Consider the following 25,632-nt stretch of genomic DNA (forward strand, 5'->3'; position numbering starts at 1 on the left):
TCATATTTTGGGGTTCTTTTTTGGAAATGAAAACCATGCCTGGTTGCGTGTTGTGAATGTTTAATCCAGGCATGTCTGTCGTGCCTGGCTTAGCCTCTGGACCACCTCCAATACCACTTTAACTTCTTAAACAGTCTGTCCTGAGCAGTCCTTATCTTAAATCTCTGCAGGCTCCTCTGTGATAGCTCCTCCGTCTGAGCACAAAGCCAGTCTCCTTCAGACTGCAGCTGGTGATTAAACTGAGTGCTCCACACACTGTCAGCACCGATAAAGAGGCCACTGGCCCCCTGGAAAGGCCAGCTCTCTGTCAAGGCCTTCAGTAGATAACTGTTCTCTCCAGGAGCACTGGTCTGCTAAAGGAATAGAGCAGAATTCAGGAGGACAGTGATGTTCCACTGGAAGCTTTGGTTTCCATTATCGAGGTCAGAGTCAGAGTAGAATGATTAATGTATGGAACTAAATGACTCTTATCACATGCTGCTCAAACATGAGCCCGTAAGTTACTGCAAAGTTTTAAAAAACTGAAATCACTCGTTAAATTAATGGGTATTAATGGGTATTTTTTCGCTTGTTATAATGAACTGTATTGAACAATAACAATAGTTACTTGTTGATTTAAATGATGTAATGGAATCAGACATACAGTAATCAGAATCATAGGATAGATTTGAATGCATCAGTGCTGACCGGCACATTGGAGCAAATGAGAGAAACAGTACTTTTAATCTCTTTTTCTTGCTTTTGTTTAGTGTTAAATGTTGACACATCATTGTAGTCTTATGTAATCGTTTTTTTTTAAAGCAAAAATATACTTTTTTTTCTCCTTCAGCCTGAAACCAAAAGTTCCAGTTTTTGTTTTTTGTTTTGTTTTGTTAATTTTCCCAATTTTTTTTTCATGTCCGGTTCCACCAGCTAACTAGATATCCCCCAATCACTCAATACTAATTGCACGAGGAGAGTGTGGACTACTTTATGAACTACCACTAATGCAACGTAATTAGATAGCTCAACACACTTGGAGGAGAACATTAATGGCTAATTCTGTTACATCAGTTAACACATATCATGACTCGGTGATAGGGCTGAGGAGCAAACCCCAGCCTACCCATGATCAGACCAACCCTGAGATAGGTGCCCCACTCTGGAGCCCCTACTTTTGACTGTTTTAAGTCTAAATGTTTTGGTGGCCAAAATTTTGTGCATGCCTAGTTATAACATTGTTTTTAATGTTTTTCAATATTTCTAGAATCTAGTGCTGCTAGACAGCACTTTCCCCATAAACAGATGCCAAAATAATTTCCTTTTGTTGTACTGCATGAGTATATTGATTTATTAGAAAGCTTGCTGAAGCTGTGATTGGTCAGTATGAAACACTGTTTGATTGCTTGATTAAGCCTTGGTTTTAGGCTTTTTTCCCCCCATATAACAAACCTGTGATATCAGTTTTTCAAAGACAAATATCACAAAAAAGACAACAAATATATTGTTTAGCTGTAGTAAAATTACAAATTGAAAAGTACTGTGATTAGGGGGCTCATTTGAATGTTGCATCCATATGCAATATCATTATGGAAAAGCCCAATAATGGAATAACAGCTGGCAAATGATATATCATGCTGGCTAGCTTGCTAACTTGCTTACCACACAAATTGCCTAAGGTCCAACATTGTCAGAAACTCTGGGCAACAATTGTTCAATCAAGACATTGGGCCTCATTCATCAACTGTTCCTTAGAAGAAATTTCTTTATAATACCTACAGTTTTTGCAAAGATTCTGACATTCATCATTGTTTTCTTATTTGGGGCTTGTTCTTAGGTAAGAAGAGAATCAACAATTCTGCACTTTAGTAACACGTCATGAATTTGACGTAAACTTTTTCTTAGGGCCTTTCTCAAGAACAAATTTAAGAAAAAACAGGAAGATATTAATGAAGCCAGTTGATGGTGTATTTTACTGCTTTCTAGTTATATAACTGTTTGTTTATTTTGAGTCAGTCCTTGATTAAGACATTACACAAATAAAATATTTTTTATTCTTTATTATTGCTTGTGTTATACCTCATTATACTTTTCTAAGATGCTCCATAGTGTCCAACACTCTACAGCACTCTGGATGACCTGTGTAGTGGCTTTTAACGCTGTATAAACCCATAATGCACTGCCACTGGCCTCCGAAGCTCAATCAATCACAAAGTTTAGAGGGTTTAGTGACGGGCGCAGGGAGGCCATCGATTGGCTGGAAGATAGATGCTGCTGTTCTGGAATGTTCTTGGTCAGGAAAACGGGCTCTAATTATGCTAACGGAGTAAATGGCTTCCCAGTGCTACGCTAGCCTGAGCTGTGTCTGATTCTAAATTACATTACATGCTGTGTATTTAGCATGTATCATCATAGCGATCGTTATGTAGCTCAAACCTAAAGAGGGCTAATGGGTTTTTGACAGAGTGCCTGATCCACTCCCACTGCTTTTTGCCTGGATATAATCATCTGCTGTTTGGAGCTCAGGTTTATTTACGATTTACCATTATGTCTCCTCTCCAGTGGTTTACTTCATGTGGCCGACATTTTATTTTGTTTTAAATTAGCCTGATTTGAGATGAAAGTGGCTATTATAAGCCAAAGCATAATAAAATATCATAATTGAGTTTTACATTAGTCTTGGAAGGGTCTTTGCCTTATTGGTATTTTGATCCATTCTGCTATAAAAGAAAAAACAAGACTTGCATTTTATTATATTTCAGCTAAACTTTTTTTCTTGTATTTATTCATTTCGACTTTCCTTTTGATTTTTGCTTGTTATAATCTAATAAATGCTTTGTAACTGTGTATTTTAGCGATTTCTTTTGTAAAATTGTTTTACAAGTGCTACATCAATACATTAATGATAATAATAATAATAATAATAATAATAAAATAATAATCCTTCTTTCTTTTTTTGTAGAAGTGTTGTTGTGGCACCTAAGAAAGGAGGAGTGCCATCACCTGCTTCAAGCTCCGTCTCAAGCTCTGCTGTCGTCCAGTCAGCTGCCACTGTGCCTGCAGGTGGAATGCCAGTAAACAGTGTGTCAGTGGTGTCTGAAGGTGACTCCGCCCACAGCATTACTGTTGAAGCTACTGCTGGTGAGTATGTTTATACAGTTGTTCTTAGCTTATCTCAAAGTAAAGAGATATTTGGATTTTGAAGATGGCCATAATATTTAGCAATATTTGAACTTTAATTTAAACTGGAGTTCAGCCAAGTGTGTTAGTTATTAAAGTGAAAAGACCACCAAGAAACACCATCAGTGTCAAAAGGAATATTCATATTTCATAAAAGCTGAATTTGTGTGCCTGAGCAGCAAAAAAAACGATCTTAACATATTTTATTTGTTCTTTTTAGAAACCATATCATCTTATTTTAATCTGAATTTAGTGCAAATGAGGTTCATCACAATGGCAAAAAAAACCCTTAACATTTTTTTTTAAATGAACATTTTCTCATTTGAAGCTGAATTTACCAACCTTATTTGTCAAAACGCCAAAAGATGATAAAAGAAAATGATGATGATAATGCTGATTAATACTCCTTGAGTTCAGATCACATAGTGTTTTTCTTAGTTATTGTTATTAAAGCAATTCTTGAAATAGAAGAGATATTCAACCTAAATGCCAAAGACCTTAGATACGTGGTAGAAAAAAATGTGATTGATTAGGGGACTCACTTGCATATTCCAGTTTCTCTGTGATGTATATCATTAATGAAATGGCTAAGATCACAACCATGCTTAATAAGTAGAAATCTGTGTTTTTCTGTTTTGTTTGCAGTTAGGTTATATCTTCTTTCCTTTGTTCTTTTTGTGCTTCTGAAGCTCACACTCCTTGAGAGGATAGACCTTTTTTCTTTTCTCTCTCTCTCTCTCTCTCTCTCTCTCTCTCTCTCTCTCTCTCTCTCTCTCTCTCTCTTTCTGTGTATGAGAGCAGCAGGGCAGGCCCCAGCTGAATAGAGATAAGTTAATTTACTCAGGGCCATTTGAAGTGGCTACTTCATCTCAATGCTGGAGTCTCTCTGCAGGAACACATGTTGGAGCTTTAAAACGAGCTGCTGTCCTGCAGCCCGGAAAATTCCACACAGTTATCACCGCTCCGAGGCACAGCATGGTGGTGGTGATGGTGTGCTAGGGGGTGTGGATGTTTGAGAGGGAATATGTGTTGCTGTAAAACTGCTTTGTGGCGAAGCAGTTATACACCAAATATGTATAAAATATTGAAATAAAAAAAAAAACAAAGATATTAAACATTGTTTTTATCTGTGTAAATCACGTTCAAATAATGGACCACGTTTAATTGTACTGGAATATGTAGATATACAAAATGTGGGAATGTAGTGGTAGAATTTATTGCATCCAATTATATTGTAACGTATCAGATTGAATAGCACTGTATTTTAACATTTCAAATCAAATCGCATTGTGTTGTAACATATAGGATTTTATCCTATTGTGTTGGTTTGTATATCATTTCGGCTTGTGTTGGATTTGATCAGATTGTTTTGTAACGTATCAGATTGTAAAAAAAATCCTATCATATTACGTTGCAGTGTATCAGATTTTGTTATATCAGGTTGTAAGGTATTGCATTATAACCTGTCAGCTTGTAACATCAGATTGCCTTGTGTCGTATTATGAGGTATCAGGTTATATTATATCAAATATCTCAAATTGTATTGTACTGTAATGTATTAGGTTATATTGCTGTAGTGTATCGGATTGTATTGTGACATCGTATTGTAGCGTATTGTATTGTAACGTTTCAGATTGAATCACTTTGTAGTGCAACGTTTTGGATTTGGAATCTCATTGTGTTGTATTTTATTGTATCGTAACCCATTGGATTTTATTGCATTTTAACATATTGGATTTTATCATATTATATCGCAACACATTATATTGAATTACACTGTTGTATGATGTTTTGGATTATAATATATCTTATTGTACTGTATTGCAACAAGTCAGATTTTTTCGTATAAGGTTTTATTGTATAAGTAATAAAGTAGACCTAGAGAGAGAATAGAGCCTGTCGCATACCCAAGGTCGCCTTAAAATTGAAGGGGGGGGAAAATGGCAAATTAGAGGGAGTCACCATAATATTATGTTGTATTATTTTAGTATATTTTGCATTACTTTATATTATACTGTGTTTGATTGGATCACGGTGTATTGTAACATATCAAGCCATATTGCATCAGAGAGTATCACATTGTATGGAATTTTTTTTTATCTCTTTGTTGTGACTAAAGCATTAGATCAATGTTAGATCAACGTTTTTGCTCAGGGTTTCTGTGTTGCTAAGGAAACCAGTCTGAATACATCGAATTGAGATACCACATTATCGTATTAAGCTGAAATATTCATTTTTTGAATCATTACACCTCTAATAAATAGTATGGATAAAGCAAACATCTTTAAATCAAAGGAACGAATAAGGAAAAATGTAATGACTAAATCCAGATACATCAGAGATCTATACTCTTATAAACACTCTCACACACTGCAAATTCATGAATGGCTGAATCAATCTGTCCATAATACAAAATGGTCAAATTATGTTTGAAGTGAAAAGTCAACTGATCCTTTACAGAGAACATACTGCAAACACAACTGCTGTTTATTTACTGAATTTAATATATTGGATAAAAAAGGGGGTGTTAAAACTTTTGCATATGACCATGTATTCAAGTAAGACTAAACATAATTGATCCTTTGAGTAATTACTGCAGCTTTGATTTCCAGGCTTTGATGTGTATGTATGTAATTTTGTGTATGAATATGTCTGCTTGTGTGTAGTGTGTGTAATGAGTTCATGTTCTGTCTGTGCTCTCCACAGGCGGAGCAGCAGCCAACCTACCATCTGTTCCAGCCCTCTCCCCAACCACGCACTCCACTACCCCCAACATGAGGTAATACATCACATTATGGGGGTGGGGGTGGGGGGTTGGGAGGTGAAGGCCAAATGTAGTCTTGATCTGGTCTTTTTTTAACTATTTTTTAATATATAATTTTATTTTGTTTGTATGTTTGTGTCTGTCGTTAAACCACTTTTTCGATCTATGTTCGATATTCCTAGTATTTTTAGGTTTGTTTTCCAGTTTTTTATTTGTTTATTTATTTATTGCACTAAATTCCATCAGTATGTTTAGTTCTTTTTTCTTTTTTTGGTGTTGTTTTCCATTTATTTATTTTTATTGTTTGTTTATTTACTTTATATTTCTGATTAATACATTTAATTTGGTGGCATGGAATAATCAATGTTTTATTCACATAGAACATGTAAAACAACAATTATTTTTCATATAGGCAGAATCATTTTCTTTTGATAATTTCTAATAATGATATTTTTAAAGTGATTTGTTGAATCTTTCTCACTCTCTCTCTTTATCTCTCTATATCAGTATCTCAGAGAGGTTGGAGCATGCTCTAGAGAAGGCTGCTCCGTTACTGAGGGAGATCTTTGTGGACTTTGCTCCGTTCCTGTCCCGAACTTTACTGGGGAGCCACGGCCAGGAACTGCTCATTGAGGGAACTAGTACGTGTATATACGTGTATACACACCAACACCATTCTCCTGCACCTAGATACCGCCGTTCTCCACCCAAATACCAACATTCTTCATCAAAGACCATAAATATCCACCAAAACACCATCATTCTCCAACAAATACCACAGTTCTCCTACAAATCACCTGCATTCTTCACAAACACCATCATTCATCTCCCAAACTGTACTATTCTTCATCAAAGACCATTCCCCAAAACACCACCATTCTCCATAAAACACCACCATTCTCCAACATCACTATTCTCTGCCAAAACAACACCATTTTCCACTCAAATGCCACCATTCTTCATCAAAGATCAACAGGAACCCCCCCACCTTCATGAACAGTCCAGTTCCTCTTAATGCTGTTGTTCGCCTCTGTAATGAGGTCTGAGCAGTGAAAGTGTCAGTGAGTATGTTTTTAATAGGTGATGAGAACAGCACTAGGTTTATAGAGCGGAGGGGTCAGAGGTCAGTGTTTGGTGTTACCAGTCAGAAAGGAAAAGTCACTTATAATGTCTATAAACTCCTTTATTTTCTTATTGCTCTCTGTTCTCTATGTCTCTTTTGAAAGGAAAAATAGAAATGATCCAAAATTACTTGTAATGAAGGTCTCGTTACATTGATTCATTTTCATTGTCTTTTTTTCTTGTGTAGAATGGTTTGTCTGGTGGTTTGTCTTCTCTCTCTCTCTCTCTCTCTCTCTCTCTCTCTCTCTCTCTCTCTCTCTCCCTCTCTCTCTCTCTCTCTCTCTCTCTCTCTCACCCCCCCCCCCCTTTTTTTTTGATGACCCTTGGCTCTTCTTTGCTGGTGCTGTGGATCAATAGGACATATGCTCACTGCACTTTGCTTGGTGTAATACAAGGCTTAAATATGTATTAGTTTACAGTAACATCATGTTGGTTCATTAGGGCCATCAATACTGCTGCCCCCTGCAAGATGGTGTAGAATTAGCTCACCAACACATGCTGCTGCTTTTTTTTTTCTTGTGTTCAAATAAAACAGTAATCCACAGAAGGCAATATGCTACACTGATTTTACCACACGCAAACTCTAGGGTACTCTAAACTTGACCTCTAAGGGTCTGGTGACCATATATACTGAATTGTTCAAGGTAGATAATGCAGTTTCTAATAAATACTTAATAATTCCTAGTAGGTACTGAATAATTCATGGTATATACTGAATAGTTAGTAGTAGATGCAGAATAATTCATGGAAGATGCTGAATAATCCATCATAGAGACTGAATGTGATATTATATATTGAATATAGTGTATATATACATAGTATATAATTAATTCATAGTTGGTCCTGAATAATTCAGTAAGTACTTGAGTTCAGTAGTTCAGTTGATGTGTTATGCCATCCTGTGTGTATCAGATGTGCGCATATTGACTTTTTTTTTTTTTCCCTCTCTCTCTCTCTCTCTCTCTCTCTCTCTCTCTCTCTCTCTCTCTCTCTCTCTCTCTCTCTCACTTATAGGTTTGGTGTGTATGAAGTCTAGCAGCTCTGTAGTGGAACTGGTCATGCTACTGTGTTCTCAGGCAAGCTATAAATTTCCGTATCATTCCATTCCTCTGTCATTTCTTCTCTCTTCTTTTCACCACATCATTCCACCATTCCCCTCACCTCTCCTCTATTGTTCATTTTGTTTGTTTGTTTTTTTTCCCATTTCCTCTGTGCCTTTGTTTTCTTCATTAGTGTAAATTTGTTTCCTCTCTTATCTCTGTATAACACCTCCTCTCAGTGTGCACAGAGATGGCAAAGTCAGGGAAAAAATGGTGATCGTGTCAGGTTTAAATAGTGCCACTATGAGTTCAGGGTTAAAGGTCATAGCCCTGGGCATACAACCCCTGACCACGGGTAACAGTCTGTGAGGTGTTCTGCGAGAGGATAATGCCGAATTGATGTTGTTTTGTTATTGATCGAACTCCACAGGGCTTTGTGTTTGGCTGTGTTGCCGAGTTTATTTAAGGTTCTGCTGTAGATCCATGAATATAAATGAAGGGAGGATAGCAGGTGGATTTGCGTGTGAATCAATGCACTCACCTGCACTAATGTGCTGCTTTACTGTGTTTTTGTGGATGTATGCGTGATTAATTGATTCTATATATGTGTGGTTAGCGAGGAATGTTGTAAAAGGGTGTAGCAGCGCTGTACTTAAAATGTTTGCAGCAAGTAAAACAGGTGCTAGAAAGGTTGTAAGTGTGGTAGCTTAAATATGTATGGTGTTCTAAAAATATAATGCTGAGATAGAAATATAGAAAAGTGAACTTAAAAAAATGAGCTGGATGTAAAGGATTTGAATTTGAGTGTTCATTTTGAAAAAATGTGAATTTTGTGAAACTGAATTTTCCAAAACTCATTTTTCCCTGCAAAATTCATATTTCCGGCAAAGGCTCCTTGAAGTGTCAGGTAGCACCTTTGTGCGTCTTTGCATAAGAGCAACTTATGTATGAAACTCACGCTAGCAGGATTTTGCGTATAGTAGCTATCACAGATTTCAAAATGGGACACAGCATAGTGTTTACCTGAAGACAGAGGTCAGCTTTATTTAATATGAGTTTTAGTGTAATTAGTTAATTGTAAAAAATGAAAATGATTAAGACTAAAGATAAAAGCAAAGAAAGTAAGCACAGCCAAAGGTGCCTCAACCTGTGAATCCAGAGACATCTTTGGGCTTTATCAATTTTTTTGGGTTTTATCAATAGAGAAACACTAAAATCCCAAATCACTGGCTAGCTTTACATATTAGTTTAGCAAACAGCATTCGCATGTTTTGTACAAACATCTGGATTAATTTATTTACTTGATGGACCACAACTACCACAAATATTATAACTGAACATGCTTTACACCTCACATGACTGCTGAGGAGATGGCTTGGGCAGATGGGAAATTTTGCTTAATTTTGCATGTTGTGAAGTTCTAGGGCCTTTGTTTTTGCACAAGATTGGTTTCTCCTATACTGTTGCATTGTACAGCCTGCTGTAGATGTAAAAACTAACTAAAACCTAATTTTGTAGCTTGTTGAGTCCTGGGTGTACGCCATTTTTGTTTGTGGTTGACTGATGCGTTTTAAAGACTATTTTCTTTATTTACCAGTGTACTTAAAGTTTACAGTGAAAGACTTCCTCAACCCATTGGCTAGGTTTTCGTTGTGCACCCATAACTATCCCAGTGGCTGGGTAACCGACAAAAGAAAAAAATACTCAAACTATCCAGCCCCTTAAAATAACACAATAAATTGTCCCAACTGGCTCAAACCAGGCAGACTAAACAGCTGAGCAGTTTTTACTGAGTAATGTTCTGACTGCTTAATATACTCATAACTCATAAGTTTTATAATTTAAACCTAGTGACATGCAGAGGGACAAATTTAGGGCAAAATACAAAATGTACCTGGTTCGAAATACAGTTGTTTGCCTCATGGCACAGATAAAAAAAAAAGCAAAACAACCTAACTCACTCTAAATGTAGGTATTGTGATATAAACTGAGCCATGTGTTACTGTTTCTCATTAGGTTAAATATGATTTTTTGACAAATTTATGAGTGAAACACTGCAGTTTTGTTCTCTTTTGTGTTTAAAAATAACAAAATTCATTCTGCACTCCCTTTTTTCCTCTCTTAATTTCTCCTGTGGAGCAGTCACGCCCACTGAACCCCAACACAGAGGAAAAAAAGGGAAATGACACGCTCTAATGCCCCAATTTGTCATTTCTGTCATGCTGTTGTGTAATGCTAATCTAATCAAAGTGGCGAATCAGAGTTCTTCTGGATATTCGACGGGGAAAACCGCTCTGGGCTGAGCACTGGGTAAGTGCTGATTCGACTCGGACCAGGCTGCTCTGCTGCTGTTGATTACTTCAATAAATCATTTGGGCAAAATTCTCTCACAGCTGATGCAAATGTAATTTTGTTTTTAGGGGAAAGTTGGCTTCTGCTCACAATGGGAGGGAAGGAGGCAGGACAAACTTAAACGAGCTTCGTGTTTTTGTTCAGGCCTAAAATAAATTGAAAGATAATTAGTTTTTAAAGATCATAGTTTTTTCCTGACCATCATATTTCTGTTTATACATTTGTTTATTCTTCCATTTTTTTCACTGTTTATGGATTTATTTAGAAGAGAAGAGATGAAACGTGATAGGTTTGAGTGATTTTAAAGAAATGTATTTTTAATAATTACAATACACGTTTTTGACAAGAAGCAAGTGTATAGGCCTAGTTAGTTTATTTCTTGATCTTTATTTGACTGGTGTAGTATTTTTTTTAAATCTCAAACCTTTATTTTCTTCTCAAAATATCCTTAATTATCAAATTGTGAAATCAGTAAGGAGAGTCATATTGAACCATGAGCAGAATTTGTCATTACTATTTAAATTTGCTTATGAAGTGCAGGAAGCATGATATATATAGTCCATATGTTTCTCTGCATACTTTGTTAGCCCCCTTTTACCCTGTTCTTCAGTGGTCAGGACCCCCATGGACCCTCACAGAACAAGTACTATTTGGGTGGTGGATCATTAACATTTACATTTACAGCATTTAGCAGACGCTCTTATCCAGAGCAACTTACGAGATGTGCTTTGTCTGTCTAGAGAAAGTATCTTTAATAGTTAACAATAGGTTAGAGAAAAAGACAGTTCTGAGCTCAGCTACTGCTAAATACAAAAGTCACTGTAGGTACCCAGAAAAAAGGAACAGTTCCTGTGCCATGCAATACGATACAATACAATACAGTAAACTACAATACACCGTGCATTCAACGATAAAGTAAACTACAAAACACAGTGCAATACAATAAAATATGATATATAAGCGGAGCACAATATATTGCAAACAATACTTAATTCAATCCTCATTTAAGTGCTGTGTGAAGAGATGTGTCTTCAGTCTGCGTTTGAAGACAGCAAGAGACTCTGCTGTTCGGGCAGCCAGAGGAAGTTCATTCCACCACTTTGGTGCCAGTACAGAGAACATTCTCGACGATTGTCTTCTACATGCCTTGAAGGATGGTGTGACAAGCCGAGCTGTACTCAAAGCTCGAAGGGCTCGTGGTACAGTTTGAGATTTCACCATTGCCATCAAGTAGCCATCAAGAGGCTCGTCCATTTTTGGCTTTGTAGGCAAACATTAGGGTTTTAAATATGATGCATGCAGCTACAGGAAACCAGTGAAGGGAGCGCAGCAGTGGGGTAACGTGGCTGAACTTGGGCAGATTGAAGATGAGCCGTGCTGCTGCATTCTGGATGAGTTGCAGAGGCTTGATGGCCTGCATGGGAAGACCCTCCAAGAGAGAGTTGCAGTAGTCAAGTCTTGACATGACTACTAGCATGACTACTAGCTAGACTGCACTAGCACCTGGGCGGCCTCTTGGGTGAGGAAGGGTCAGATCCTCCGGATGTTGTACAGGATATATGTGCATGACCGAGTTAGGTTCGTGATGTGAGTTGAAAACGATAACTGGCCATCCAGTGTCACACTAAGACTTCTTGCCTCTCCAGACAGAACAGTCAGAGTTCTTGAATGAGACGGTGAGATCGTGATGAGGAACTGTAGTTGCAGGGATGAATGTCAGCTCAGTCTTGCTAGGATTAAGCTCAGGTGGTGAGTTGCCACCCATGAAGAGATGTCAGACAGACATGCTGAGATGCGACTGGAAACCTGTGTGTCAGAGGGTGAGAAAGAAAACATTTGTTGAGTGTCCTCAGCATAACTATGATAAGAGAAGCCATGAGAAGATATTACATCACACATTAGGACTGGTGTGTGTGTGTGTGTGTGTGTGTGTGTGTGTGTTTGTGTGTTTTTATATATATATATATATATATATATATATATATATATATATATATATATACTGCTCAAAAAAATAAAGGGAACACTTAAACAGCACAATACAACTCCAAGTAAATCAAACTTCTGTGAAATCAAACTGTCCACTTAGGAAGCAACACTGATTGACAATCAATTTCACATGTTGTTGTGCAAATGGAATAGACAACAGGTGGAGATTATTGGCAATTAGCAAGACACACTCAATAAAGGAGTGGTTCTGCAGGTGGGGACCACAGACCACTTCTCAGTACCTTTCTGCTTTCTGGCTGATGTTTTGGTCACTTGTGAATGTTGGTGGTGCTTTCACACTTGTGGTAGAATGAGACGGACTCTACAACCCACACAAGTGGCTCAGGTACTGCAGCTCATCCAGGATGGCACATCAATGCGAGCTGTGTCTGTCAGCGTAGTGTCCAGAGCCTGGAGGCGCTACCAGGAGACAGGCCAGTACACCAGGAGACGTGGAGGAGGCCATAGGAGGGCAACAACCCAGCAGCAGGACCGCTACCTCCGCCTTTGTGTAAGGAGGAACAGGAGGAGCACTGCCAGAGCCCTGCAAAATGACCTCCAGCAGGCCACAAATGTGCATGTGTCTGCACAAACGGTTAGAAACCGACTCCATGAGGATGGTATGAGGGCCCGACGTCCACAGATGGGGGTTGTGCTCACAGCCCAACACCGTGCCGGACGCTTGGCATTTGCCAGAGAACACTAGGATTGGCAAATTCGCCACTGCTGCCCTGTGCTCTTCACAGATGAAAGCAGGTTCACACTGAGCACATGTGACAGACATGACAGAGTCTGGAGATGCCATGGAGAGTGATCTGCTGCCTGCAACATCCTTCAGCATGACCGGTTTGGCAGTGGGTCAGTAATGGTGTGGGGTGGCATTTCTTTGGAGGGCCGCACAGCCCTCCATGTGCTCGCCAGATGTAGCCTGACTGCCATTAGGTACCGAGATGAGATCCTCAGACCCCTTGTGAGACCATATGCTGGTGCGGTTGGTCCTGGGTTCCTCCTAATGCAGGACAATGCTAGACCTCATGTGGCTGGAGTGTGTCAGCAGTTCCTGCAAGATGAAGGCACTGAAGCTACGGACTGGCCCGCCCGTTCCCCAGACCTGAATCTGATTGAGCACATCTGGGACATCATGTCTCGCTCCATCCACCAACGCCACATTGCACCACAGACTGTCCAGGAGTTGGCGGATGCTTTAGTCCAGGTCTGGGAGGAGATCCCTCAGGAGACCATCCGCCACCTCATCAGGAGCATGCCCAGGCATTGTAGGGAGGTCATACAGGCACGTGGAGGCCACACACAATACTGAGCCTCATTTGACTTGTTTTAAGGACATTACATCAAAGTTGGATCAGCCTGTAGTGTGTATATCCACTTTAATTTTGTGTGTGACTCCAAATCCAGGCATCCATTGGTTAATAAATATGATTTCCATTGATGATTTTTGTGTGATTTTTGTTGTCAGCACATTCAACTTTGTACAGAACACAGTATTCAATGAGAATATTTCATTCATTCAGATCTAGGATATGTTATTTGAGTGTTCCCTTTATTTTTTGAGCAGTGTATGTGTGTATGTATGTATATAATATAATATAATTTGGAGCTGTTGTTGGAAGAAAATCTCCATTTTTGACGATTTTCAGCAATATAATTACTCACCAGCTTGAGCAAAACCATCATGTTTCACCGAATTGTTTGTTTTTTCTGTATTGTCATGATAACATAATGAATATGTAAATAGTGATTTCACTCTTCGAATACAGGCACCTTGAGCAGATGAAGGAGTGCAAGTACCCACGGATTACCTTCGATTTTTATTATAAAGCACATTTTTATCTTATAGGGACACTAGTGATCTTGACAGAAAGAAGGAAGACAAACTAAAACGAGGTCCAAGTTGCTGTTTATGCCCAAAATATATTAAGTGCTGCTTTGTTTTTCATGGCAGTGTTCATTTTCATCTTTGCTATTTTATTTTGAAGATGAGAGGGAGACACTTTTTATTATAATTACAGGAAGCGTTTGTGATCTTGACTGGAAGTACCTAAACAGGCCTAGTTCATTATATTTTTGTTATTCAGCTGTATATTTTTTCATTAGGAAGGGAAAAGAAGAAAATAGATGAACTTGGACAGTTTAAGGGTTTCTTTTTATTAATAATCTCCTTATGAGTTGCATTAGCGATCTTGATATCAAGGAAGGGAACAGGCCTTGCTCCTTTCTGTATTTATTTATTCCTTCATTTATCTATTAATTGATTTATTTAGCTGAGAAAAAATGATGGGAGAGACAGTTAGATACATGTTCCAATCTCCTCACAGGAAGCACTAGGTGTTTTGACAGGAAGTGAATAAGCAGACCTCTCCTGGGTGCATGCTGAATTGATATGGGGGCGAGTTTGATGGATTATTTCTCTCTCTCTGTGTTCCATTGCGCCTCGGGCAGAGATGGGATCTACCCGGATGCGATAGCATCGCTGGAAATTTTCTAATTAATTTCCTGGTGGCATGACGGAGTAGGGTTGGGGTGAGAAGGTCGAGGGTCGGGGTCATTGAGGACTTTTTAATCATGCCGGATTGGACAGATGTGTAAAGAGCCACTTCAGCTCAGCTTTGAGCCTCAGATGCTAAACTGTTGTTTGATGGTGCTAGCTTTTACACAAAGCCTTTATTCACAATTAAAGATCAATTTTGATCAGACTTGGTTCATTTTATGTAGTTTATTGCTTCTCACTTAGCTTCACTTTTATTGATCTTGGTATGTGCAGTGCGTAGAGAAGTTTTCAGTTATTCATTATTGCATTAGGACTGAGCATCTGCATTGGCTTAGTATTTGAGCAGTTATTCAGCTTAAGATCTGATTATGATTATGAAATTGCTTGCCCAAGATCTGATAATCTAAGTCACAGTGTTCAACCAGCACTGCTCCCAGTAGACCACACACACATACAATATACACACATACAATATACAAACATACAATACACACATGCATACAGAATGCGAACATTCTTCATTGTGCAACATGTTCCTATGTTCCTAAGTGCAATACATATTTCTATGCAACTCTTATTTTATTTTATTTCATTATTATCCTTATTTCTTGTAAATAGCCTAGAGATTTAGCTTTAATTTTTATTATTTATAATGTTGATAATGTTTATACTGTTTCCCATTTCTATTACTGAGTGCCTTACTCCTGTTACTCTGCTTCTGCTGTAATACTGCGAATTTCCCAGCTGTGGGACTAATAAAGGATTATCTTATCTTATCTTACATAAGACGAAAATTTAATGCATAAAATGAAACGTTTCATGCTGTCACATGTTTATTGAATAAATGCTTTAAAAAGTTACTGCTATTGAATACATTTGCATGCACACCAGTGTTTCAATATTAGTGTAAACTGCTAATATATATTATATAATATGCTACATGTTAACAAGTTAATGTCACTACTAAAACATTTGGAATGTTCATTAATTTTAATAAATTAAGATAATAAAGGCAGAAGGTATATCTGTATAAATTGCACTATTTGGTTCACATCATACAGTTCCAAACAGTGAGTACATTACTCTAGTTCATAATTACACTGTTTCTCCTCTTAAAACTTTAAAACTCCTCTCAGAGTAAGATAACGGGAGACAAAAAACATACTAAAGATTTTTTGCGCCCCCTCCCCAAAATGCTGCAGACACTGCTGTGTTTCTGCTGCATTTTTACTCTTCTGCTTTGCGTTCTCCTTCCTGCAGTGTAATATCTTCACATTAAACGGCAGGCCGCTGCTCATCTGTCTGCTCTCCGCTTTGAAGCTGCCCCTGCCAGACATAAAGGCCTATTATGCTGTTATAGTTTGAAATTTTTATGAGGGCAATTTATTTACTCTCGAGCTTGTCTCTTTGTCTCTGCTTTTGAGAGGGCAGACAGAGGGAAGTAAACTTGGTTATGGAGGAGAATGGCTTCAAAAGGCTTGAGTATTATTTTAATCACATCCACCATAGAGACAGAGAGGGGATATAAAGTCTGCTATCATGACGTCCACTCCATCTAGTTAATTTAGAGTGATGGGAGCATGTGGAGAAGCTTTGCATTTTACATGAAGATCATCTTTGAAAGTCCTCATCTTTCCGTTCAGGGCCTATGTGTAATAGCCTCTTTGTCTCGACTGAGCTGATCTGCTGTGACAAGCGCCCAGACGTGACACACTGCAAGATTTACCGCCTACATATCACTTTAAAAAGGTTTCAAGGTCTAACAGCTGATTAATAAATAATACTTCACATGTAAAGGCACTCAGAGGAAGAGTTTCTCTCAGGCTTTAGCTGCATGTTCATCATTTAATCTGATCAGCTGCTGTTAAAGCGTTTTTCCAGAAAGCTGCCAACTGCAGGGCAGCCCTGGTTTCTACTTTACTATTCCATGCAGTAATGTTTACCAAGACTTTGGATTAAGTTTGATTCAAAAAGGTGTGTTCCACAAAGCAGGGATTCATGGTTTTGAAGTATACTGAATACTGATGCATATTTCATATCGTTTTGCTAGGTAGTTAAATTATTAAGTTATTAATATTTAAAGTTATTAATATTTACTATATATATATATATATATATATATATATATATATATATATATAGTTGTTTTCAGACAGTCTCCATGTGTATTTTTTTTTTTTTACATTTTTTGCAGTACAAAGCTTTTTTTCCCCCCAAAATTATATGTGGACATCAATATATTAATGTCATCAACGGCATCGTTTTTAGGCTATCCACATTAACAGTTCAGACAGCAGTTTTGAATTTACAGTTTAAGAATTGTTTCATTTTGGTTTTTCAAAAATACAAATAGCTATTTTTTCCAAAGTTGCAAGGCTCATCTGATAACACTCACTGTTGGGCCTTAAAGTTTTTTTTCACATGCAGGTCCTTTTAAATCAACCAAACTCAGTTCTGTTAAACTGAACCTCAGAGGGAACCATTTGCAAGTGCCTTTTGTATTCACAGTGTATGGACGTTAAAAGGACTCCATTCTCTTTCTGTGCTGAGTCAAGGCCTACCTGCATGTTGAGAGATTGCCTGAACTTGTTTTATTTTGGGGCCATTTAGAGTGCACAGAAAACCATGACTCGGAGGTCTCCAAGAGTCAGCATTTAAGTTGGGAATTGTAGTATTTTACTCAATGTGGGAAAGTAAATGTTACCTTGCCGCTAACATGACACAAATACCATAGAGACTAAATCCCATAGCTAGCTGAAATTCGCATTAGCATAGCAGTGGTAACTAGACAGTGGTAAGTGGAAAAAAAAGATACTGACAAAGTTTCTACACTAATTTCTGCTTTCTGCTAATTTCACACATATGGCAAAAAATAAAGTCCATGAGACTCACTGGAATATCCAACTTTACTTTTTATTGGTGCTGGTTGTAAGTAAGCCAGCATGCTATAGCTTGCTAGTGTTATCTAGTTAGGCTAATGTTAACCAGCTTTAACAGTATTTAGTATTGTAACAGTATTTTTGCAATAACACTACAGTAGTTATACAACAAGCTGTTTCCTACAGTATAATCTGCCTGTAAGGTAGTTTTCCCAGAATTCACCACTATATATATCTATATAAAACAGTGAGACACGTTTAAAGCATCATGCTAGCTTAAACACATAACAGCAGAAATGACTGTCTTCACAGTGTAACACTTAATCTAACTACACTGTGTATTGGGCAGCGCATACTCCAGAAGAGAGCAGTTTTTGAGTGACTTAAAAACCTTTATTACAATGAAAACGTTTTTTAAAAGCCATAAATAAAGATGCAAAATAATTGAACCAAATTTAAACAGTGGTAAAAGTCAGAGGCCTGTCAGTGTCGGCGAATCATTTCAGCTTATTGAAGCTGACACAATTATTTTTTACAGCACAATCAAATATTTACTTTGTAACACAGAAAGGGAGTTGGATGCATTGTCATCAGTTGGGCTGAAAAAAGTTATAAATGAAACAAAGCAGAAAATGCATTTATTGAGACCCTTAATAGGTCAAAGCGAGGACACCTGTCATGTGGGAGTATCAGTTTGGCCACTTTAGACTTTTAATGCTTGCTTGCATACAATGAAGAAAAATGTCAATTAAAATATTAATTGCATGTATAAAAATTTGCATGTGGAAAAAGGTCACAAGGTAAAATGCCACAGTTGTGACTGGCCTACTAATAACAAACTTACTAAGCAAACGTCAGACACCAAACATGTCTTGGTTGATTGACTACATTTGGGCTAAGGGAGAGATGGAATATGGAGAATGTGATTTTGTATGGTGCTGTTCCTTATGTAGTTATCTGTCTAACTGAGTAATCCTGCAGTGTGACCTGCCCCTCTGCTTGTAGTTGAGTGTTATGGAGTAATGATCGTGTGTGGAGGTGTTCCAGTAGCTCTGATAGCAGTGTGGGTATCAGATAAATGTGGTATTGGGGCAGGTACAGTGTGCTGTAGATCAGCTATTATTGTCCAGCTCGCTGTCAGCTCATCTGTTCTTTTACCCATTCATCTCCCACATACATCTCATGAAGGAAGGAGAGGGGGGATCTGGATATGTGGTGGTTGGAGAGGATGCAGGATAGGCTGTGTTCCTGAAACTAAGGGTAGGCAATACAGAAAAAATCATGATACTTTAAGACATTTGCAATATATGATATGTACAAACAGGAAAATTCATAAAACCTCGAGGAACCATATGCACAAGCACATATAATAAAATTAATTAAATCGGATCAGTCCAGTTACATTTCTTTTGCATAACATTTTCTCCCACAGCTATTAAAAAAAAAGGACAGCTCTGTAAGAAGCGTCTCAAATTACAATAAGAACTTACAACTTAGACACTTAAAAGGCGAAACTCCCCAAGAGCATGAGGAGACACCATGGAGGGAAACCAGGAATCAAAAAAAAGAACCGTTACAAAAATCCTAGACTCAAAAGGAGAAACGCTGTATGAGTGTTAGGAAAAACTACAGAGACTGTGAAGGAGAAGCTCCGTAAGTGCGCTGCAAGTGTAAAAGACACCATTACAAATTTGTTTGATACCTATCAATTTTCTTATTTATAAATGATTTGTTAAACTTTGATTTGTTCACACTTGCACCTTCAAAAAGGACACTTCCAGTGTCTTGTATTTGAAGAACAAAGCGGCTTTTGATTCTTTTTATCGTTGTTTCAACCTGCCAAATGTGCGTTAACCTGCTAACATTTGGGTAGCGTCTCACCCCTATCCTCTGACCTTTAGCCTCGAAACTGAGGGAGTTTAACCCCCCCTCTCTGGAGTCTGACAATTGGAGGATCAATACTCGGAGAGAGAAGGAGAGAGAAATCAATTGGTCAGCTTCTATGTAATGGAAAACCTTGGCTCTGGCTGTCATTTCCTTCATTCTCTACTAAAGGGCCCATCGCTGCACGCTTTACTCTTTCTGCTGCTTCTGCACATCTGATTTCACTCAACACTCAGATGTCCAAACTTATCACTGTCTGTTTGCTTTGCTATTTAAATGCTTATTAATTGCACAGTTAATTGCATTGATTTTATGCAGTTAATTACAAATTGGTTCTATATCATCAACAGTATTTCCCAACCAAAAGTTGATGATATAGAACCAATTTTGTGTGAAACATATGTGTGAAATGATTGTATAATGATTTAAAGCTTTCTGTAAAGTTGTAAATAAAACTATAGAAAAGTGTCCAGAATAGAATTATCATTACCCATTTATTGGACTCATTGGGCTCTATTGGAGTTTTTTTGACATCCCGTCAAAATGTCCTTTAGTCTGGCTTTACATGGTAAATCTTTCATGTAGTGTTCTCCATCTTTTTTTCTATAACTATAAATCTGTCATTTGTCTGGCTATGTAGGGCTCCTAAATATACTGTGCTGTGAAAAAGTATTTGCCCCTTCTCAGCTTCTTCAAATGTTTGCATATATGTCAGACTTGACTACTTTTAATGTTAGACAAAGAATAAGGATGATTTCATTTATTGAAATAAAAGTGCTTTTCAGCCCTATCTGACCCTATGTAAAAAATAAATAAATAAATAATTACCCCCTTAGCTACTAAATCAAATACTTAACCAAATTCAGTTGACTGTCAGGTTCAATTTCACGAGCCACACCCAGGCAGTTACTGCCAAACCTGTTGAAATAAAACATCACTTAAACAGGACCTGTCTTACAGTGTGAAGCATGCTAAAAGGTCTTAAAAATCAGCACATGATACCACGCTCTAACGGGATTCAAATACAGATGCAAAACAAAGTCATTGAAATCTACCAGTTTGAAAAGTGTTGAAAAGCAATTATCAAAGCTCAGATCCTCCAGCGAACCAAAGTGAGAGCCATTGTCCACAAACTTGGAACTGTTGTGAACCTTCCCATGAGTGGCCAGGCTCCCAAAATGGCACCAAGAATGCATCAGTGACTCACCCAGGAAGTCATAATAGAACCCAGACGAACATCTAAAGAACTACAGGCCTCATCTGCCTCAGTGTACATGATTCAACAATAAAAAAGAGACCTAACAAACATAACACCCATAGGATAGGTGCAAACCACTGCTGAACTGAAAGTTCAGTTTAGTTTCTTGTGGGTTTTAAGTAAATACAATTGATTTGTTAGTTTCACAGTGTTAGGCTGGCCTTAGAATTGAACAGGCTGTTTTTCTTTCTGTGCTTTTAAGGACTTCACACTGAGTGTGATTCATTTGTGCAATTTATTTTGATGTCTGTTCATTTATACAGACATCTATAACCATTAATATCTTATTATGTGGCATACCACATTTCTTTGAATTTTGCTATTTTTCATTGGCAACTCATTCCAGCAGGCAGTTGCATTGGCATGTCAGCAGCCAAACTAACTGATCTGCTGGTTTTCAGTAACAAGATTCTAGAGAAATGTCAGAATTTGTTTTTTCTGCTTCATCGTGGGTGGAGCTGCATCTCCAAAATCAGGAAAATCTCGCAGAAGTTGTCACAAAGTCCAGCGTCAAAATTATTTGTTAAGTCTTAGATGTTGACACTTAATTGTAGGACTATTTAATGTTTTACACATTTTCAGTGGCCAAAATTTCTGTGCTTTTTTAAAAAAAATAGATTTATGTAAATGTAATCAAATCTCAAAACCTCAGAAAAACAAAGAGCAGTTTTTCAGCTTAGTTTCCATATAAGGACTGTGTAGACTGGAGATTGAATGATGCATTTTGAAACTTTTATAGACTCTTTTATGATGATATGGGCTCTTTAACTGATGAGTCGCATGAGGTGCGTTAAAGCTGAGAAAACAATAAAATGTATTAAATAAAATCAAGAAACCTTGTAGAATAATGGAGCTCAATCAGATCTGAATTCCCTCTTCACCTCTTTCTCTCTCAGCTGGTTCTGCAGCCTGCTGTGTATGATAACACATTCGCAGGGTTCACGCTTCGGCCCACAAAACGTGCTGCTCCTCCCGCCCCTTTCTCCTGTCTCCATCCTGTGCTCTGAGCACGCGCTGGTCTCTGGGGGTGCTGGATAACTTTTCTCTCAGCATTCTTTGAACGCTGAGCTCCACGGAGGCTCAGGAGAAACACAGCAACACCAACTGGCTCTTAACTCAGCCGGCACCCCACCGTGTGAGCTCTTCCGGACAGGAAGTGAGAGGCAGACTGGTGGGGAAGCCTCTAAAACTGCATCTTTTAATTCAGCCCCCGGCTCCCGAACTAAATGCAGCCGCCATCCTGCACTAAAAGATCCGTCTCTGTTATTCTCCCAGCAGTCTGCAGCCTTCAGTGCATTACTGAAGTTCATCACAACTCCAGAGGTTCTGTTTTTGAGTCAACAGAAATATTCTTAGTTGACCCTATTGTACACTCTCTCTCTCTCTCTCTCTCTCTCTCTCTCTCTCTCTCTCACACACTCTCTCTCTCTCTCTCTCTCACACTCTCTCACACTCTCACACACTCTCCCTGTTTTTCTTTTTGTCTTTATTTCTTTCAGTTTTGGGCTTGGAATAGCACTGGGGTTATAGATTGACATAGACGGATAGATGGATGGATATATAGATCAGGGGTGTCCAATCTTGTCTGCAGAGTGCTGGTGTGGCCAGGTCTTTACTCCAACAAAGCAGGAGATCACCTGATGAAACATTTGAAGACTAAAACCCACTGATTAAACAAGTAGAATCAGGTGTGCTACAGCTTTTTTAGAGCGAAAACCTGCAGCCACACTTGCCCTTTGCGGATAAGATTGGACATCCCTGATATAGATAGATGGATAGATATATAGATGGATAAGTAGATATAGGTAGACAGATATACAGATAAACAGAAATACATATAAATGAGTAGACAGGCAGACATATATAGTTAGATGAATGGATGGATAAATGTACATAGGTAGACAGAGAGATAGACAGGCAAACAGATATCCAGATAAATAAATAGATATATACAACCCCAATTCCAGTGAAGTTGGGACGTTGTGTAAAACATAAACAAACACAGAATACGATGATTTGCAAATCCTTTTCAACCTGTATTCAGTTAGACAAGATATTTAATGTTCAAATGGATAAACTTTATTGTTTTTTGCAAATATTCACTCATTTTGAATTTGATGCCTGCCACACATTCCAAAGAAGTTGGGACGGGGCATGTTTACCACTGTGTTACATCACCTTTCCTTTTAACAACTGTCAATAAGCATTTGGGAACTAAAGACACTAACTGTTGAAGCTTTGTAGGTGGAATTCTTTCCCATTCTTGCTTGATATACAACTTCAATTGCTCAACAGTCCGGGGTCTCCATTGTCGTATTTTGCGCTTCATAATGCGCCACACATTTTCAATGGGAGACAGGTCTGGACTGCAGGCAGGCCAGTCTAGTACCTGCACTCTTTTATTACAAAACCACGCTGTTGTAACAAGTGCAGAATGTGGCTTGGCATTGTCTTGCTGAAATAAGCAGGACGTCCCTGAAAAAGACGTTGCTTGGATGGCAGCATATGTTTCTCCAAAACCCGTATGTACCTTTCAGCATTAATGGTGCCTTCCCAGATGTGCAAGTTACCCATGCCATGGACACTAACACACCCCCATACCATCAGAGATGCTGGCTTTTGAACTTTGTGCTGATAACAATCCAGACAGTCCTTTTCCTCTTTGGCCCGGAGGACACGACGTCCATGATTTCCAAAAACAATTTGAAATGTGGACTCGTCAGACCACAGGACACTTTTCCACTCTGCGTCAGTCCATCTCAGATGAGTTCGGGCCCAGAGAAGCCGGCAGCGTTTCTGGGTGTTGTTGATAAATGGCTTTCGCTTTGCATGGCAGAGTTTTAACTTGCACTTGTAGATGGAGCAACGTACTGTGTTCACTGACAATGGTTTTCAAAGTGTTCCTGAGCCCATGTGGTAATATCCGTTACAGAATGATGTGGGTTTTTAATGCAGTGCCGCCTGAGGGATCGAAGGTCATGGGCATTCAATGTTGGTTTTCTGCCTTGCCGCTTAACCCTTTTAACCCAATTAATCTGTTCACCTGTGGAATGTTCCAAACAGGTGTTTTTGAGCATTCCTCAACTTTCCCAGTCTTTTGTTGCCCCTGTCCCAACTTCTTTGGAACGTGTTGCAGGCACCAAATTGAAAATGAGTGAATATTCGCAAAAAACAATAAAGTTTATCCGTTTGAACATTAAATATCTTGTCTTTGTAGTGTATTCAACTGAATTCAGGTTGAAAAGGATTGGCAAATCATCATATTCTGTTTTTAATTATGTTTTACACAACGTCCCAACTTCACTGGAATTGGGGTTGTATATGCGGCTAGATGGATAGATGGATAAATAGATAGAGATGAATGGATAGATTATTAGACATATAGACAGAGAGTTAAACAGACACATATTCATACATGTGCAACCCCATTTCCAAAAAGTTAGGACACTGTGCAGAATGCAAAAAGAAATAGAATGCAATGATATGCAACTCATGTAAATCATATTGATACGGGAAAATACCACAAAGACAATATAACGGTTGAAATGTTGAATTTTTATTGTTTCATCACCTCTTCTTTTAGTCTTTGGAAATTGAGGAGACCAAATGTAGTTTTGAATGTGAAAAGTTTGCCCATTCTGGTTTGATATAGGATTTCAGCTGCTCATCAGATCGGGGTCTCCTTTGTTGTATTTTTCATTTCATAATGCACCAAATGTTATCAGTGGTGACAGGTCTGGACTGCAGGCAGGTCAGTTTAGCACCTGGACTCTTTTAATATGGAGCAATGCTGTTGTAATACATGCAGAATGTGGTTTTACATTGTCTTGCTGAAATAATCAAGGCCTTCCCTGAAAAAGAAATTGTCTGGACAGCAGCATATGTTGCCAAAACATGTATATATCGTTCAGCATTAACGGTGTCTTCACAGATGTGCATGTCACTCATACCATGTGCACTAACGCCTCTATATCATCATGAATTCTGGTTTTTGAACTGTGCGCTGATAACAAGCTGAGTGGTCTTTAGTCCAGAGGACACAGTGTCCATGATTTCCAAAAAGTATTTCAAATGTTGATTTCTCGGACCACGGGACACTTTTCCATTTTCTTAGTCCACTTTAAATGAGCTAAGGCCCAGAGAAGCTGGTAGCATTTCTGGATCCTGTTACTATATTGTTTCTTCTTTGTGTTGTAGAGTTGCATTTGTGGATGCAGCGGCAAACTGTGTTCACAGACAGTGGTTTTCTGATGTGTTCCTGAGCCCTTGCAGTGATTTCCACTGCAGAATCATGTCTGTTTTTAATGCAGTGAGGCCTGAGGGCCCAAAGATCAGGGCAGCAGATACTGGTTTTAGGCCTTTTCCCATGCATACAGATATTTCTTGAGATTCTCAAATTCTTTTAATGTTGTTATTCACTGTAGACGATGAAAAGGAAAAGTTCTTTGCTATTTTATGTTGAGAAATGTTATTCTTAAATTGTTGCACTTTTTTGCTCATGTAGAATTTCAGAGTTGTGAACCCCTCCCCATCTTTACCTCTTAAAGTTTCAGCCTCTCTGGGATGCTTTTCTTATATCCAATCAATATTACTGACCTGTTGTCAGTCAATCAACAGGTGTTGATTACAAAAAAAAAACATGTTGTTACAAAAAAAAAACCAAATACAATACAAAAACA

General features: G+C 38.2%; 1 protein-coding gene across 2 annotated transcripts in view; it reads left to right on the forward strand.

Annotated features, from left to right (window-relative positions):
• Window positions 1-25,632, forward strand: part of lrba (LPS responsive beige-like anchor protein) — a 350,478-nt gene that overhangs the window by 125,100 nt on the left and 199,746 nt on the right. For both annotated transcript variants that reach the window (XM_037532971.1, XM_037532972.1), the window contains exons 30-33: window positions 2,942-3,120; window positions 5,866-5,938; window positions 6,431-6,564; window positions 8,060-8,121. In XM_037532971.1, the coding sequence (XP_037388868.1) occupies window positions 2,942-3,120; window positions 5,866-5,938; window positions 6,431-6,564; window positions 8,060-8,121 (448 nt within the window). The remainder of the gene's footprint in view (window positions 1-2,941; window positions 3,121-5,865; window positions 5,939-6,430; window positions 6,565-8,059; window positions 8,122-25,632) is intronic.

This window comes from Pygocentrus nattereri, chromosome 22, assembly GCF_015220715.1.
Source record: "Pygocentrus nattereri isolate fPygNat1 chromosome 22, fPygNat1.pri, whole genome shotgun sequence".
Taxonomy (NCBI): Eukaryota; Metazoa; Chordata; class Actinopteri; order Characiformes; family Serrasalmidae; genus Pygocentrus; species Pygocentrus nattereri.